A 19,121-nucleotide genomic window follows, 5' to 3' on the forward strand; every position below is an offset into this window, starting at 1 on the left:
GTCACCCACACTGGCTATGGATGTACCCCATTCGAGGAGTAAACTGGCCTTGGAACCTTTCCAACGGTCCCCATCAGTATGGCACCGCTCCTCACTGCAGGAGGTACCCCATCAACGCTCGCCTGAGCAACGGCACAGCCCACGGGCTGGCTGGCCTGCTGGAGTCCCCAGCATCGGTCCAGGGACTCCAGGCAGCGTTCCTTGGGCTCGAAGTGGTGATCACCAGTGGACTGGCACAGACCCGCAGAGGCATGGCACCAGTGCTCAGAGCCCCAGTACCGGGAGTGTCTTAGCTGCTCATCCAGCACACGGCACAGCTCTGCGGTGTCAAGATGCTGGTCCCTGGATCCATGCCAGTGGTCGCCAGACCAGCGGTACGGCTCACCGCGAGCATGTTGACGGTCTCCGACTCATCAGTAGGCCGGCTCATGCTCCCACTCCCGCTCGACAGGGTGGCACCACGAGCGAAGCATAAGGCATCGATCACCGGGGTTCCATCGCTAATCCACCGAACACCACCACCGGTCACCGAGATCGTGGCACCGTGATCTGTCATCTTCCTACAGATCCTCAACAGAGGCTCATTGCCAGGGCCGAAAGGATCGAGGTAGACAGGAGGCTTCAGTACCGGCCTGGTCCCCCAGACATGTCTCTCTCTCCTCGGGCTCCGATAGCGAGGAGGAGATCCTGCCCATGGGCCAGGGCCAACCGTCGGGCATCGACATTCCCTGCTGGGCCACCAGTGGCAGCATGGCCACATGGCCAGAGGCCTGCCCCTTGGCAACTCTGAAACCCGAGGGGATTTCCCCAACCATCGGCCTTTGGGGAATCCAACAAACTGTCGGCAACTGTGTACTGCCCGCCCTCGGACGTGGAGTCAGAGCAGGCTCCCCAGGTCCATCCAGCCTCGGATGAGGCTCCCATGGTAGAAGCGGCGGAGTTGGCAGACCCACCTGTATCTGCCTCCTCATCGTCTTCACCCGATGAGGCAATAGCAGGACCCTCTCACCCAATTCCCCAGGACAATGCCAAAGCTCACCAGGAGCTCTGAAAGAGGGTCGCCTCCAACTTGGGGCTGGAAGCCGAGGAGTTGGCAGAACCCTCGGACTCCTTGTTCGACTTACTCCGTGTGGCAGCCCCAGCCAGGGTGGCATTGCCTGTGCATGAGGGGGTGGCAAAAATCACCAAGGCCCTGTAGCAGATACCTTCCTCACTGCCACCCATCTTCAAGTGGGCAGAGCAGAAATACCATGTTCCTGCCAAGGGGTACGAGTATCTTTATACCCACCCTGCCCCAAGCTCACTAGTTGTGTCGGCAGCCAATGAACGTGACAGACAAGACCAACTGGGATTGACGCCCAAGAACAAGGAGACAAAGAGGCTTGATCTCTTTGGTAGAAAAATTTATTCTATTTCCTCCAGCTGAGTGGCCAACCACCAGGTCCTGCTTGGCTGCTACGATTTTAATATCTGGCAGTCCATGGTCAAGTTCTCGGACACGCTGCCGGAGGTGATCCTGGATGAGGGTAGGGCATTAGCCTCGGCAGCCCTCCAAGCTGCCTCAGATGCGGCGGACTCTATGGCCCGAACTATGGCCTTGGCGATTTCAATGAGGCGGGTGTCCTGATTGCAATTGTCGTGCCTTTCGACAGAGGTTCAGCAGTCCATGGTTTAGCGCTGTTTTCTGAGCAGACAGACAGCAAATTGCATGGCCTGAAAGACTCGAGGGCCACTTTGCGCACCTTGGGCCTATACATGCCGGAGCTGGCAAGGAGGCGGTTTAAGCCGCCACAGACCCATAGATTCGGCAGCCAACCTTGGTCAGAGCCCTTCCATAAGAAGGGCAAGGGCTATAAGCACCAGCAAGGCAACCAGCCAGCTTCCTCCACTCACTTGAGATCCACCCTGTAACCAGCAGGTTGGTAAGCAGGCATTTTGAGTGTGTGCTCGAGGGCGACCTTCCAGCCTGTGTCCTGGATCCTGCTCCCTTGTTATTTTCCAACTGCCTGTCCCCTTCCTCCCTGCCTGGGCCTCTATAACATTGGACCGGTGGGTCCTCAGCACAGTAGCAGGGGGATATATCCTCCAGTTTATTTCTATCCCTCCCCTCCAACTCCACCTCCCCGTCCCTCTTCAGGGACCCTTGTCACGAGCATCTGCTTGCCCAGGAGGAACAAGGTCTTCTCTAAGTGGGAGCCGTGGAGGAAGTCCCGCTGCACTTAAGGGTTAAGGGGTTTACTCCTGCTATTTTTTTTATCTCAAAGGCCAAAGGAGGTCTACGGCTCATCGTCGACCTGCGGAACCTTAACAAGTATCTCAAGAAATTGAAGTTTCATATGGTCTCCCTGGCCTCCATCATTCCTTCCCTGGATCCAGGAGACTGGTACACCGCCCTCAATTTGAAAGATGCTTGCTTTCACATATTGATTTTCAATGCTCACAGATGATTCCTACGTTTCATGGTTGGGACTGCCCATTACCAATTTGCGGTACTCCCGTTTGGCCTGGCAACAACGCCAGTTGTGTTTACCAAATGCATGCTGGTGGTGGTGGCCTACCTCAGATGTCGGGGTATCCAAATTTACATGTACCTCGACGACTGGCTCATCAGGGGCCTGTCCAGGTCCAATGCAGCGTCAAGATGCTTGCAAGCCACTTGTTGAGCGCTGGGCTTGCTGATAAATGACCAAAAATCAATATTAATCCTGGTCTTGTGGATAGTTTATTGGAGCAGTTCTCGACTCTACCCGAGCCAGAGCGTTTCTGCCAGAGGACAGGTTCTGGGCAATGTCAGAACTAATTGCCAACATCGCCACACATCTGCTCACCATGGCCTGGGTCTGTCTCAGACTACTGGGTCACATGACAGCATACACGTATGTCGTCCACTGTGCGAGGCTCAGACTGCGCACCCCCTTCAAATGTGGCTAGCCAACAGTCTATTCCCCATCCAGACACCACCTGGACAAGGTCTTCATGGTCCCACCGAAGTACTCACCTCTCTGCAGTGGTGGACTGACCCGAAGTTGGTGCTGGATGTTGGTGCTGGTGCCCTTCGAGAGTCCACAACCCACAGTCTCCCTGATATCGGATGCCTCCTACCTTGGTTGGGGAGCATATCTCAGTACGCTGCGGACTCAAGGGACGTGGTTTCGGGAGGAGCTCGTGTTACATATAAACGTCAGGGAGCTCAGGGCCATCTGCCTAGCCTGTGGAGTCTTCCTACCCCAGCTTTCTGGCTAGGTAGTGCAGATGTTGACAGATAACATCGCCTTGATGTTCTACATCAACAGGCAAGGGGGAGCGCGCTCATCGGCGCTCTGCCAGGAGGCCCTACGCCTGTTGGACTTCTACATCCAGCATGCGATGCGCCTGGAAGCCTCGCATCTTCCTGGTGTCCAAAACACGCTGGCGGATCGCCTCAACAGGTCCTTCTGTCACCATGAGTGGTCACTCCACTTGGAGGTAATAGAGGCACTCTGCCGAAAGTGGGGGGCTCCCTGAGTGGACCTGTTCGCCACCAGACAGAACAGTAAGTTTCATCAGTTCTGCTCTCGGCAGGGGCGCCCTTTCCGATACTTTTCTCCTGTCATGGTCGGGAGACCTGATGTACACATTTCCACTGATTCTGCTTATCGGCAAAGTCCTGTTGAAAATCAAGAGGGACAAGGTGTGAGTCGTCATGATTGCTCCAGTGTGGCCTCACCAGCATTGGGTCATCACGCTCATGGAAGTGGCCATGGCAGCCCTGTGGCTACTGGCCGACCGCCCGGACCTGCTCTCGGATGACCACGGTCGGCTCCTGCACCCAAAGCTTACCTCTCTCCACCTCACAGCTTGGATGCTTCATGGCTGAACTCGGAGGAACAGGCCTGTTCTAGTAAGATACAGCAGGCTCTATTGTAAAGCAGAAAGTCCTTCACCAGAGCGACTTGCATAGTGAAGTGGAAGCACTTCTCCTGCTGGGCATCGGAGTGCAACATCTCCCCAACCCAGTTGTTTCTGCAGTCCATCCTGGATTACCTGCTTCACTTAAAGTACCAGGGCTTTGCCCTCTCTTCGGTCAAGGTGCACCTGGCAGCCATATCGGCCTTCCACCCTCGCATCCAGGGTAAATTGTTCTCACATGAGATGTGTGACTGGTTCCGTCACAGAGACCCCCTTGAGCTGTGTTGCAGTCGACACATCCACGAACTCCTACCCGCCTCTGGTGGTACTGCTTGGGAATCACCTATAATGGAATGGAAATGAGCAAGCACTCGAAGAAGAAAAGACAGTTAGTTACCTTTTCATTACTGGTGTTCTTCAAGATGTGTTGCTCATGTTCATTCTATGACCCACCCTCCTTCCCCACTGTTGGGTGTTTCTGGCAAGAAGGAACTGAGGGTGGCGGAAGCCGGCAGCCCCCCTTATACTGGTGCATATGCATGCCACTTCAGAGGGCACCAGAGCCAGTCCCCTACAGATGCCACTGAGGGGAAAAAATTCTGGCACTGGTGCATGTGGCAAGCACACCCACCTACAATGGAATGGACATGAGCAACACATCTCGAAGAACACCAGTTACAAAAAGGTAACTGTCTTTTCTGTCTTGGACACATTCAAAAATGTGTTTGCCAGTTGGCCTACCTCTGAGACTCACCTGACATAAAACACCTTCACAATTGTGCTCCTCTGTAATGTGTCATTGCTCAGTGGTATCTTTCTGAAAAGCTTACTTTCTGGTTCTACGACCAGAACAATTTTCTTCAGGAGTTCTCCACCGCTGAATAGTTTCCTTGCTTTCTCCAAAAGTAGTGCAATTTTAAAAGTAGCCACCCAAATCTGATCCACTTTATTAAAAAAATCTCTGAGCCGCTGCTGTTGTATTTTGAACTCAGGTTTTGCATCATGTAACAGTTTGCACCTCGTGGTAATTCTGTTTCAAGTACCCGTGCATCAGTGGTATAGTGACATTGCATTGCATATATTTTGATTTGATGAATTTCTCTCTTACAAACAGCACACACTGCAACTTGCTCAGAAACTGAATTAGACAACTTCAGAATTACAAGAAACTGCTTTTAAACCCGTCTTGAAATGTTTGTTTTTCTTCCTTCCATGTTTTGCTTTTCTTAGCAGGAGGTGGGACCATCTCTATATCACATTCAGGGTCACATTCTAGTGCTGATTTTTTGAAAAACTTTCTGATATCCATTCGTGTCTTTAAGTCTTTTGCCTTCTGCCACAAACAATCTCAGCCTACTCAAACACCACGCAGTGACCTTGCCAATGATGACATTGACCAATAGCTGCTTACGGAACTACAGTAGTGGGAGATGTAAACACAGTATGAAAACATTTTGTGACTTGAAAGAAAACCACACCTATGTAATTCAGCTCTGGCTGAACTGTAGTAATATGTAGAAGGGAATGAGTATGCATTATGATTTATGGCGTTTACAAGGCAACTTTAAAACTTTACATCTCCACAATTGTTGGGGCACTCGGGTACATAGGAGTATTTTGACTTCTATATTTGCGGGGAGCAGGGAGATGTGGATTTAACCAGGACTGAACAGGGCCTTATGGGTGGGTGATGTGGGCAACCGCACACAGTGCCGTGGTATGGGGAGCGCCAGGGTCAAGAAGCTAGGAGCGGGCTAGGCCTGGGGTTTGAGGCCACGGAAGGGAGCTCAGGACAATGGGGAGAAGGCAGCAGGACCCATGGGTGATGGGGCTGTAGGTGGGGAGCCCAGAGAGGCAGCGGGAACTAGGGATGATGGGGGCAGTGCTTAATTTGTAACGAAAGAAGTGTCAGGGCTCAAGCTGGGCAGCCAGAGAGTGGCGGCTGCTGGTGGGTGTCCAGCTCTGAAGGCAGGGTGGCATTAGGGTGCTAAGTGTGCTGTGAAAAGTGATATTTGTATCTTTGTTAATATCACTTTTCACAGCAAGTCCTGTGGCTGGAGAGTTGGGGGGGCGCTGCCGTGTGATTGGGGCTGATGATCGGCACTTTGGGCCAGCACCTGCAGGAGCCCAAGGTCGGTGCCCGCTGCTGTGTTCACAGGGCTGGGGATCAGTGTCAACTCCCACGTGTCCAGGGGTCGGCACCTGGGCTCCTCACCTGCTGCTGCATGGCTGGAGCTAGGGGTTGGCATCCAGGGCCAGCATCCGTTGCTGTATGGGCAGGGCTGGGGGTTGGCGCCCCCGCCATGTGTCCAGGGGTCAGCATCCAGGGCCACTGCTTGGTGTCTGTGGAGTCTGCTGCAGTGCGACTGGGGCTTAGTGTCGGCATCCAGGACGAGTACCTGCTGAAGCCAGCTGCCGTGCGATTGGGGCTCTGTGTCTAGTGCAGGGGATCAGCACCCTATGCCATGTGGCTGGGGGTTGGCACTTGGGGCCTGCCTTTGGATCTGCACCTGCTGCTGCATGACGGAGGCTGGGGGTTGGTGTCCAGGGCCAGCACCCACTGGAACCTGACTCCGCGCAATCAGGACTGGGGGTGGGCGCCCAGCTCCAGCACCTGCTGGAGTCTGCAGTCGGTGCTGGAGATATGCACCCAGGGTTCGGCGCCCAGAGCCCGCGCCCACTAGAGCCCAGAGTCAGCAACTGGGGCCAGCAGCCAGGGCTGGGGGTCGGCACTTGGGGTTCGCAGCTGCTGTCACATGTCCAGGGTTAGGGGTCAGTGTTGGCATCTGGGGTCAGCACTCGCCTGGGGGTTGGCACCTGGGGTTAGTGCTTGGGGTCTGTGCCCGCTGCCGCACTGTGCCCGCTACCCACCCCCGCTCCCCCCGGTGCTTGCTCCGTCAGCGTTGTATGTCCCACCTGTCTCCAGAGGCGGTGCAGGGCAGAGCATCCAGGAGCAATAGGGAGGGGGCGGGGGGAGCTGATGCTTTGCCGCTCCCCTCCCACCCCCTATCACCGCCCAGGAGGCTGTCATGGCCACAGGGAAAGCCCCTGGTGACCGCATGTCTATACCTAAGGAATTTATACTTTCTAAAACTGTATATTTGGAAAATATCTCTGTATGTTTACCTACAGAATTGTTTTAGCTGCTTTACTGGCATAATCTTACTAGATCATAGCAAAACAAAAAATACTATTGATTATATCAAAGCTGTGAATGCTGCTTGTACTAAACTGAGGTTGTCAAATACTCCCTATGTAACTTCACAAAATCTGGAAAACGTTGAGGACACATGATTTAAAATACATACATTCAAGAATAGGAGTACACTTACACTGCCGTTTTCCTTCGTTTAAACAAGAATGACACATCAGTAGAGTTCAAATAGAAGGCAATAATAACTGTCAGTATAGCACAACCTGAAAACTACCATTTCTTTGTTTAAATAGATGTGACTATTGCAACAAGGGTTTTAAGAAATCCAGCCATTTGAAGCAGCATGTGCGATCACACACTGGTGAGAAACCTTATAAATGCCAGCTGTGTGGCCGTGGATTTGTTTCCTCAGGAGTTCTTAAATCCCATGAGAAGACTCACACAGGTAATGGAGTACCTTTTTAATATTGTGTTTATTCATGGTGTACACAAAAGCCTCACTTATGAAAATACGTATTTATTTATATGACTTCCGTTTTGGAAGTTGCTGTTGTCTCTTAATGTTCTCTCTCTGCACGTGAATCAGACAAGTAAAATACTTTCTTTTTTCTGTTACTTTAAGGAGTTAAAGCATTCAGCTGTAGCATTTGCAATACAGCTTTCACTACCAATGGCAGCCTTACCAGGCACATGGCAACTCATATGAGCATGAAGCCTTACAAATGCCCATTCTGTGATGAAAGCTTCCGAACAACCGTTCACTGCAAAAAGCACATGAAAAAACACCAGACGGTCTCCTCTGCAGTAGCAGCAACTGGAGAGGCCGGAGGAGGAGGTGAACAATTTTTTGTTTGTTTGTTTGTTTTTGTTAACTGTTATAGACCTTGACTGCAAACCAGGCAAAAACTGAATATCAACAAATTGCATTCATGTGATATTAGCGCTATAATTTATGCCCTCTTGTTTCAAGATGCAAGACTATGCCCAATAAGCCAGTAAAATTGCTCCTTTACATTAACTAGTAGAGGAAACAGAACACACTTATGAATAGGTCTGACACATTCAACCCAGCAATAGTTTACAATACATCTATACATGGTATTCCATCCCAATGTAATTAATGGTCTTTGCACCTTACAATAATTTATTAAAAATTGTTTCATGGGGCAGATACCAAGTGACTTGTAAGAATATTTTTCATATTTCTGCTTTGACTAAGATCTTCCTTTCACATTCTGTCAACCTGCTCTTTTTCTGGCTCCAATCTCTAGCTAAAAAAAGGGCTATCTTCATTCATATCCTATAGCAGCAAAAAAGCTCACTTTTTATTGGAAATGTGAGTGGGCATTTCCATGAATTCAAGATTCCACAAGAGTGGATTTTTTGGGGTCTTTCAGTATTTTCTACAGAATTTTAAAGTGCAGTTTTACTCTAAAAAAGTGACTTGTAAAAATGGCATTGAGCATTCCATACTATCTAAATTGAATTCCTTTTTTTTAAGTATAAATAAAGAAATGATTTTCTGCAGAACACCAGGCCTGCATACTCAGCTTGAAATCTGAAAGTCATGTAGGGTTCTTTCTAGCTCCTAATTCACTAACTATAAAGATTCTGTATTTGAGACTTAATTAACAATTTTTTCGATGTGGGTAGAGTTAGAATCCAGTGTACTCTCTCCCATAGCTGTGTTCTCCAGACTAGGCAGTCTCCCATTGGAAATATAGCTGTGTTATAGTGGAGTTAAGGTTGAGAAAACCGATCAGTAATTTGGTGTAAAATACATTATCAAGATGTTGTAATTTATTATAAAAACAAGCATTATAAAACCAGGAAATTTAGCTTTAAGGTTAAACTTAAAGGAAACCCAAACTTGCACAGTTAAGACACCAAACAGCCTTAGCTCTGCCATGTAGACACATCATACAATAACTATATGATTTTGATTAAGGCATATTAGTGTTCGTAATTGCAGGTTAGATTCAACTGATTTTCTGTGTGGTTTTTAAATAGTTGTTTGTGTGGAAGAAGATGATGAAAATTCTGAAAGAACTGCTTCCAGAAAGTCTCGGCCTGGTGTCATCACTTTCACAGAGGAAGAAACAGCAGAACTGGCAAAAATTAGACCTCGAGAAAGTGCCACAGTCTCAGAAAAAGTTCTTGTCCAGTCTGCTGCGGAAAAGGACAGAATTAGTGAGATCAAAGATAAGCATGCAGAACTAGAAGCGGAGCCCAAATACGCCAATTGTTGTACTTATTGTCCCAAAAGCTTTAAAAAACCCAGCGATTTAGTCAGGTAAGGCGAAGCAGAGGGTCATGCTTTTGGGTGTACTAAGTTCTTTACTGGACATTTAACAGTATTAGCTTTTTGTCAAACTTTTTATAGCCAAGTTCACTTTTGTTTATTTCACTATGCGTTATGGGGATTAACTAGCAGTTATATAGCAATTTTTCATTTCCAAAGTGATTTACAGACACATATTGGTCTCTGTAATGTTTCCTTGCTATTTCATTCTCTAGAATTGACTACAATTGCTCTCTTCTCCATTTCTCTAAATTAAGTTAGTAATTTAAAAGTCTTACAATGAATAATTGTATGCAGGTGTTTGGTAACATTGTGGGGTTTTATTGCAGTTAAATTTTGGTATATAATATGAAAAATTTATTTGGAGAATGAAAAAGAATTGCAAAAAAAAATCCCTCCTCCCCAGCAGAACACCCTCTTTCCAAGAGCTCTGAGTATGTAGTATAACCATACATTTAAGTTTAAGTACTTCAGAACTTAAAACTTTAAAGATCTATAATAGATACAAAGTGATTCGTATGGAAATTAATATGTTTGTTTAAGAAAGCTAACCGACACACACATTCAAGAAAACATGTTTTTGTCTAGGCATGTTCGTATCCACACTGGGGAGAAACCATATAAATGTGATGAATGTGGAAAGAGTTTTACTGTGAAGTCTACTCTGGATTGCCATGTAAAAACACACACAGGTCAGTAGGAGTTTGAACTTGTGTACTTGCAGCCCCATTAGCTATCTCCTTAATGGGCTCTTTTATCTGTAGGTATTGGAGGATATGGTATATGTCACTATTAAAAGCACAATGTTAACATTAGATAACACTTTTGAGTCCATAATATCTTTCATAGTGGTCGCTGATAAAACCTATTGTTTTAACATTATATGTATCAAAAGGTTTATGATAAGCCGTGTCAGGGAAATATAGCCATGCTTTGCACATATGTTTTACTTTCATACCTGCTGGAATAGTCGAACACTTTGGGCTGGTCTTCACTACGGGGAGATCGACGCTGCTGCAGTCGATGAAGCAGGGATTGATTTTAGTGGGTCTAGTGAAGATCCACTAAATCAACCGTAGAGCACTCTCCGGTCGACCCTAGTACTCCAGTTCCCCGAGAAGATTAAGGTAAATCGACGGGAGAGCATCTCCCATCAATGCAGCGCAGTGAAGACATCAGGGTAAGTTGACCTAAGCTACGTCAACTCCAGCTACGTTACTCACACAGCTGAAGTAGCGTAACTTAGGTCGACTTACCCTGATAGTGAAGACAAGCCCTTAGTGATGCTCTTGGCAGGAAGGGCAGGGTTTGGGGATTATATACAAATAGAAAAGTTTTCTTGATACAACTCATGGGCCAAAAGGTACTTTTTCTTGTCTGATGAATTTAAAAATGAAACCGACCTAAATATCTTGGAACACTAAGTAGAAAGTGTTTGGGCCATTTTTCTGCAGAAGGAGTTTGGGCTGGCATTAATAGTCTTTTTCTAAATTGTTATAATAATTGCAGTATGTTACCATGACTAGCGTCAGTAGATTGTAAATACCTGAACTAATAGACTTCTACCATAATATATGTATGAATTAACAAAACTTTTTCTGAGTATCTTTTTGTATTAGTTTGTTATGGCTGAACTTTTACAACTTATTCATACAGCCACTTCTGAAGTAATTTATTACTCCTGGAAGTAATGGTTTCAGAATCAGTATGTTGTGTAATAATGCTCTTTCTGACCATGTAAGAAAGTGACCCAAGTGGTTTATAATGCCATAACCTGAGATTATCGTGCTTTCTGAAGATCCCTTTCATTCCAAGGGAGCAGTATTTTTTCCCCCACTAACAAACTCCAGACAGTATCTGTGTTTATTAATGTTATCCCAAACTTGTTTCACTGGACAAAAGTGACCTCCTCCTTGTTGGGGATATACAATCCTGCCCTAAATAATCTGTGGAAGTCTGAGCTGCTATTCGAGAATTTAATAAACAGTCCTGTGATATCAGTTAAAGCCACATCTTGACTAGTAATAATTCTAGGCTGACCAGGCTTCCACAGCCTCGGTATTCAGTTGTAAAGAGTTGTGTATTGGGCCAACCACAGAGTGTCTGGGAGCAGGTTAGTCTTGCCGTAAAGAACTGAGTTTAACTTGTTCAGGAGTTAGTTTGAGAGTTTGTCAGAGGAAATGGCCAAATAGTAGTCATGGTTCACTCATCACCCACTTGATTGGCTGAAATCCTTCCTTCAGTCAGTTTTAGAGAGGTCTGAAATGTTATTCTTCTGTGGTATGGGTGTCTGTATATAGTATGCTGCCTGCAGTTCTTGTTTGGATAGGAAAGAACAAACCATTGTAAAGTATGGGAGTTTCAGTTAGTACCTTACTTGAGCAACAGTGTGCCAGAAGCATGCTGCTACTTCTTCGACTAATTGCACATGTCCATTCCACTATACATGAATGTGTGCACAGTTATCACAATTTTTCCCCCCTCCGCAGTACCTGTCAAGACAGCTGGTATGCCCTCTGCTGCCACCTGCCACTGCATGCAAGTATAAGGTGTGGAGCTGCCCTGGCCCCCCTCAGTTCCTTCTTACCACCCATAATGGTTGTTGGCCTGATTCTAGCCTTGCTACTGCAAGTTCTTCTTCGAATAGTGTCCCTATGGGTGCTCCACTGTAGGTGTGGTAGCGTCCCTGTGCCTGGGATCAGAGATCTTTGGTAGCATTTCCTGTTTCGTGCTGTGAGCGGCGTCTATATAGCGCTGTGTGGTCCAACCACCTTCAGATCCCTCTCAACTGCCCTTGGCCTGGGACGGTATCCATAGCAGAGTCCTTCGTTTGTCCAAGAACCTTTAGTAATATTAGTGCTTATGTTGCAAGTTCGTAGTTGTTGGCTATTTCTTTTATTTTTCTCTCTTCCCTCTACCCTTTATAAACTTTAAAAAAAACGTTTTTTTTCCCTTTGCTCTTTCCTCCCTGTCTCCATGAGCGACGATCACTCATGGTGCATATGCTGAGTGAGAGGGGCACTTATCAAAAAAGTGCACCCGCTGCCTCAAATTGAAGGCATGGTCCAGAAAGGACCGTGAATTGAGACTAAAACTTTTACTAATGGAGAGCTCAGTGCGACCAGCCTCAGACCCTGGACCCAATACCTCTCCTCTGCGGTGGTCACCATCAGCATTGTTATAGGCTAACCCCCGCTCGCTGCTTACTACTAAAAGACAATTTAAACTCTCCCACCCAGATGAGAAGAAATGGGCCCCGAGCTCACCCACCAAGGAGCTGCCTCAAAGAAAGGCATCTCCTACGAGAGCCGTAGCCTCAATATCTTTGGGGACGAGATCTTGCTCCTATGACCATCCAATCACCTGCAGTACTGGCGCTATCGAGAGGTCCAAGGCAGGACCACATAAAGGAATACTGTCACTCGGGACCGAGAAGGACAGTTCAAGGATTTCAGAATTGGCACTGACCACTTGAACTAAACAAATGACTGAGTGCATCAGCACTGTCCAAGCCCTCTGCTCCTGTGAAGCACGCGGCACCATATACTGGTGGTTCGACAGAAAGCATTCCACCTTTCGTGCCAGCAGTATCCACAATCTCTGCACCAATACACAAAACCACCGGATGCTCCTGCCAGTGCTGCAAGAGTTCCGATGCGCGAGAGACCTGATAGTCTCTGATACCCCAGAGTTGCTGCTCCTCCAAATCGAGCTCTCCATTGTTCATGCCTCTCCTCTGGAGACCCAATGCATACCACATCGTTCTCCTTCAGCACTAAGCACGACACCACCCTTCTCTAGTGAGGAGGAATACTCCATTGCTCCTTGCACCCTACCATCATATCAAGAGGCTCCACACAGCGAATCATACTACCACCCTCGATACCCACCCAGTGATCAGAATTGAACCAGGTCCCTGGTATGGACCCCCATTGATGCAACCCCATATGCTAATTCCCACACATTGGCCCTATTGGGACCCTTGGGCCATGTATAGGTCACTCTTTCCCAAACTGCCAACAGATCAAACACAGGCACAAATACATTGTCCATCCTCATCAGTCTCTAGGCCTCCTGACCCAGACCCAGATTTGTTAGAAGAGCACGAGGAAGAAATGGAGGAAGATGTTACACCACCAGCGAACATTACTTCATCCCCTGACGAGACCATGATTGGCTGATGATTTTAAACATTTTCAAGAACTGTTCCGCAGCATTGCAGACTCTCTCCAAATCCCACTGGAGGAAGTTAGACAGCAACAACACAAGTTGCTCGTCATCTTACAGAACTCCACATCGGCAAAGATCGCATCGTTGGACCCAGCCAATGTAATCTGGCAGACCCCAGCATCAATACCACCTGACTATAAGCGAGCGGACAAAACGTACTATTTCCCCGCAATGGACATGGAATTCCTATTCTCCGATCTTACTCCCAACTCCCTTGTGGTCAATGTGGTGCCATGAGAGAGGACGGCAACACCACTCTAAGGCAATCGTATCTCACAGGGACTAGATCTCTTCAGTCACAAGGCATATTCCTCAGCTATGCTCCAGTTTCGCATTGTTCATTATGAAGCAGTTCTAGCCAAATATAATCATATGAACTATTCAGAATTCACAGAATTCAGTCAACATTTCCCAGAGGACAACAAAGACCAGTCTGATCCCGCGTGACATCTGTGATAATGACAATGGTGACAAATCATCTCCAACAAGTGTGTGTTGGAAATCATCAGCAACGGCTATTCAGTTCTATTCCTCGCTCTTCCCCCCCCCCCCCCACATCCCTCTTCAGGGACCCTTCTCATGAACAGCTTCTGCGAGAAGACACAAACCACCTTCCGAGACTGGGAGCTGTAGAACTGGTCCCATTCCAACACAGAGGGAAAGGTTTTTATTCCCACTATTTTCTAATCCACAAGAAATCTGGCAGGTGGAGACCTATCCTAGATTTGAGGAACCTCAACAAATTTGTCAAACTACATGATTCAGTATGGTCATGTTATCAACAATAATCCCAGCACTGGAATGGGGACTAGCTCTTGGCCCTCGACCTCCAAGATACATACTTCCATATCACCGTACACCCTTCCCACAGATGGTTCCTTAGATTTGTCCAGGGTCTGACCATTACCACTACCTTTTGGCCTCTCAACAGTGCCCAGGGTATTTTCCAAAGTCCTCGGAGTGGTGGCGGTGCATCTCTGAAAACAAGGGATTATAATATTCCCATATTTAGATGACTGCCTAATCAAGGCTCTGTCCAGAGTCGATGTGTTCCAAGCCATAAGAACAACAATGGATCTTTTCTTGAAACTCGCCCACTAGGTAAACATGCAAAAACCGACAGACACCAGTTCAACCTCTGAATTTTATTCGGGCCCAAACTGGATGCTATAAAGGCCAGAGCCTTCCTCCCAGCTCACAGATTTTCCATGATAATCATTCTCATCTCTACTGTGAGAACCAGCCCACACGTCTCCACCAGAACTTGTCTACAGTTGCTCGGTCATATGGAAGCGGCCACATTTGTGGTAAAACACACCAGATTACGCATGCGCTGCCTGCAGGGATGACTACGAACAGTGTACGTACCCCACAGACACAGCCTGCACAAACCTCTCTCATTACCACTCAAAGTCAAAGACTTATTAGACTGGTGGATGCAACCCTGAAATGTCTGCATGGGAGTTCCTTTCCTCCAACCACCACTGTCCTTGATCCTGATGACCAACACCTCCCTACTTGGTTGGGGAGAACATCTACAGACCTACACAGTACAGGGCATGTGGTCCCCCTCAGAATCCGGATTGCACATCAACTTCTAGAATTACATGCAGTCCACAATGCATGCTTACACTTTCTACCAGTTATCAGGCGGCCATAAGAAAAGTGATGAACAACATCGCCTGCATGTTTTATATTAGCTGATGGGGGAAGTGAGGTCCCAATCCCTGTGCACAGAAGTGCTAAAATTGTGGAGCTGGTATCCAACATGGCATGAACATCTCTGCCACATATCAACCTGGATACCAGAACACGACAGCAGATTCACTGAACAGGAGATTCTCACAAGAGGGAGTTAGACACAAGAGCCCTACAACACATATTGAACCACTGGGGATTCCCGAACATAGATTTGTTCAGCAAACGCTGAATGCCTACTATTCTGCTCAAGAGAGGGTCTGGGTCACCAGTCTCTGGGAGACGCCCTCCTCATTACATGGGATGCACCTCTCCTCTACACCTTTCCACTCTTTCCCCTACTGTTCACAGTGCTTCACCAGGTACAAGTGGAATGGGCCAGAGTCATTCTCATAGCTCCAACATGGCCACGACATATATAGTATCCTTACCTCATGCCCATGGCAGTCTGTCCACCAATCACCATGCAGTTGACTCCAAACTTCTTGCAGGATGAAGGCCAAATTCTCCATTTGAATCTGGAACTTTTCCATCTGAAGGCATGGTTCCTTCATGGTTCCAGGATCTGGAAATAATCTGTTGAGAGGATGTAAAGGAGATTCTTTTAAAAGGCAGACATACAACAACTCATTATACTTACCTACATAAATGGAAAAGATTCTGGACTTGGTGTGAGACCAAACATATCTCAGCTTTTTTGAAATGTCCAATATCTTTTTAACAATACTGCAAATTGAACTTCCTTTTCATATTTGTTTAGAACTCTGACTGTTTACATTGTTATACAGTCCTGGTAATTATTGATTATTTCTTCGTTTGCTCTCTCTTTTGTTGTCCAGGTCAGAAGCTCTTCAGTTGTCATGTATGCAGTAATTCTTTTTCTACCAAAGGGAGTCTAAAAGTGCATATGCGTCTGCATACAGGAGCAAAGCCATTTAAGTGTCCACACTGTGACTTACGGTTTCGTACTTCAGGACGCAGAAAAACGCACATACAGTGTCACTATAAACCAGAAACCAAGAGGGTCAGGAAGCCTGTTACCCGTACATCTGCTGAGGGATTACAACCAGTGAATCTTCTTAATTCTTCCACGACAGACCCCAATGTTTTTATCATGAATAACTCTGTTCTGACAGGTCAATTTGATCAAAATTTGCTTCAGCAAGGACTTGTGAGCCAGGCGATCCTTCCTGCTTCTATGTCAGGTAAAAATGAATACTTTCATTTGGGTTTAGTTAGCCAAAATACTAAGCTCTGATTTCTGTTAGAGAAAGTTTACAGACATATGCCAAATTGTAGTTCTTATTCAGATAAGACTTCCACTGAAGCCATTATTTGACTCTTCCTCATAAAGTGGTGCTTTCAGGGGTGAAGGTGGTGCTTTCAGCAGCGAAGATATCATGTAGTCTGTCTATTAAGGATTCATTATTCTCAGGGGAGTAGAGAACATATTCAAGTTATGATTTAAAAAAACAAAAGCGCTTCATGTTGTTGTGATATTGCAGTAGTGCTGTACACAAAGATGAGGACAATATAGATGAAATAGAAGCCTAAATTCTCGTTTATTTTAATTAAATTCTGTTGCTCTTTCCTGTAAAATAAGAGAAAATTAGTGTTTTATGTACACCGTTCATTTTAAAAAATATTTTTTAACCTTAAGCGTTAGGTTATAAAGAAAGGAAAATTCATTTACGTTAGTTGTGGATATGAAGAAAGCATTTAAAATACAGAACTTTAAAATGCACAGATCCCTCCCTACAGTTAATTGTTCAAAGCAAAAATTAATAAAAATATTACAGTGAGCAATGCAGAAGAAATTAACATAAGTATAGGATAATATTTTCATAAGCGACTTAGACCCTTAGGAGTCTAAGTCTTAGTGAAAATAAATGATGTTAGCATCCTAAGCATTTTTGAAAATGAGACTTAGGCATCTAATGCACTTTTGAAAATTTTGCCCATTAAACCTTCTTTATGGGCAAGGATTTATCACAAATTTACTTCCATTTTCTTAAATGCTTACATATCCATCAAGTTGTAACCACCATCGTTCTAGCCTGTCTGGTTGGAGCTTAGCCTGTTACGTAGAACTCGGTGAAACTGACTGGTTTCAGTTCACACAATATTGGTAAACATTAATTGGCAGGTTCAATTTGTGGGAGTTTTACATCCTTTTGAGTTTTGCTTGAGCGGAAAGAGGGGCCTTCAGAATATTCATATACCTCAGAATGGGGTAATGAACCTTTTAAGCCTGTGGTTCTCAAACTTTTGTACTGGTGACCCCTTTCACATAGCAAGCCTCTGAGTGCGACCCCCCCATTCTAAATTAAAAACACTTTTTTATATATTTAACACCATTATAAATGCTGGATGCAAAGCGGGGTTTGGGGTGGAGGCTGATAGCTCGCGACCCCCCATGAAATAACTTCACGACCCCTGGGTGCTGCAGGTTGCCCAGTACTCCACAGGTATTTCCTGTAGATGTAGTGGGAGCAAATTTATTTTTCTGGCAGCACAAAGATTGAAAATAGGGAAAGCAGGACAGATAGCAATCCATCTCATCTGGCTGTTAAAATGGTTCTTATGTGACTTGTGAAAGGACATTTTTTATTTATTGTATAGTTTTTAAAGGATATATCCAGTATTGAATGGAATAGCCTTCTAAATTATAACAGTTTAACACAGGTCAGATTTGAAGACTTTACATGTATTTAAATTCTTCCCACACAAGCATTTATTGGGACATAGGTGGAAGTTTGAACTACAGTGTTGCTGTAGTCTGGGTAAACTTCGTATGTGCATGCATATTCAAACTTTATGGTACAAACATTTGCGAATGTGTGTTTTACGTTCAGAGAGGGTGTACGTTCAAAAAGTGAAAATATTGAAATATTTGGACCTTTGTGTCTAGAAATCCAAAGTCATTCTGAAACTATTCTACTTTATGAAAGAAGCTGGTCACTGCTTAAATACTTTGATTTTTTTCCTCTAAATGCATTATGCACATTTGTTTTAAATTTAAAAAATGGAGCACTGACTACTTGAATCTAATTTATTTTTCTTGGTTCACAGAATTGCAAATGCTTAGATATTTCAGAATGATTTCGTTTTAAAAAAAAACTGGATAAAAAGGAGACCAATAATGATAAAGAAAAAATTATAATATGACTATTTTCTTTGGTAGCTGGAGGTGACTTAACTGTGTCCTTGACAGATGGTAGCTTGGCCACCCTTGAAGGCATACAGTTACAGCTTGCTACTAATCTGGTTGGACAGAATGTTCAAATTTCTGGAATAGATGCTGCCAGTATTAACAACATCACATTACAGGTAGGTTACTGTTAATTTCTATTAATAAGAGTGGATGGAGTGTTGTGTGTAGACTACCTGTGCCCTGGCAGAGCCCTATTGACTTCACTGCACTGTACAGGGCGTAATGAATCCATGTTGTACAGTATTAAAAATATTTTGTTTGTATATATGAGTGTGTGTTGAAAATAAAACTTAGGGTTTCTGGTTTTCAGTGGCCTTTTTTCTGAAGATTTTATGCAAATTATTACTTGCTTTTTATCCGTTAAAAACATTGGTTTTCCAAAGCATTTTAGTTCAAATTTTCCTCCTGTTTACAGTCTTTCACCAAATGCTCTCCCTCTTAATGCAGGAAAACTGCATTATATCAGCACCCTCCATCTCTAGATTTGTTATTCATTTTTTTGACAACAAAGTTGTGAACATAATCCAGCAGAAATGTTTGTTTAAAAAAAGGAAGAGAAAATTCTTGGCTTCAGCCACTTTTCAGTGCTTACTCTGAACGCACTGTGGGGAAAAATGGACTTGGTGTAGTTTTAT

General features: G+C 45.5%; 1 protein-coding gene and 1 pseudogene across 1 annotated transcript in view; one reads left to right on the forward strand and one right to left on the reverse strand.

The window, feature by feature from the left end:
- Nucleotides 1-19,121, forward strand: part of ZNF236 (zinc finger protein 236) — a 195,569-nt gene that overhangs the window by 108,273 nt on the left and 68,175 nt on the right. Inside the window, exons 19-24 of the mRNA XM_065398160.1 lie at nt 7,336-7,487; nt 7,665-7,877; nt 9,053-9,335; nt 9,933-10,036; nt 16,112-16,477; nt 18,457-18,602. Coding sequence (XP_065254232.1) covers nt 7,336-7,487; nt 7,665-7,877; nt 9,053-9,335; nt 9,933-10,036; nt 16,112-16,477; nt 18,457-18,602 — 1,264 coding nt within the window. The remainder of the gene's footprint in view (nt 1-7,335; nt 7,488-7,664; nt 7,878-9,052; nt 9,336-9,932; nt 10,037-16,111; nt 16,478-18,456; nt 18,603-19,121) is intronic.
- Nucleotides 3,451-6,193, reverse strand: LOC135875065 (uncharacterized; annotated as a pseudogene).

The sequence above is a fragment of the Emys orbicularis genome, chromosome 2, assembly GCF_028017835.1.
Source record: "Emys orbicularis isolate rEmyOrb1 chromosome 2, rEmyOrb1.hap1, whole genome shotgun sequence".
Lineage (NCBI taxonomy): Eukaryota > Metazoa > Chordata > Testudines > Emydidae > Emys > Emys orbicularis.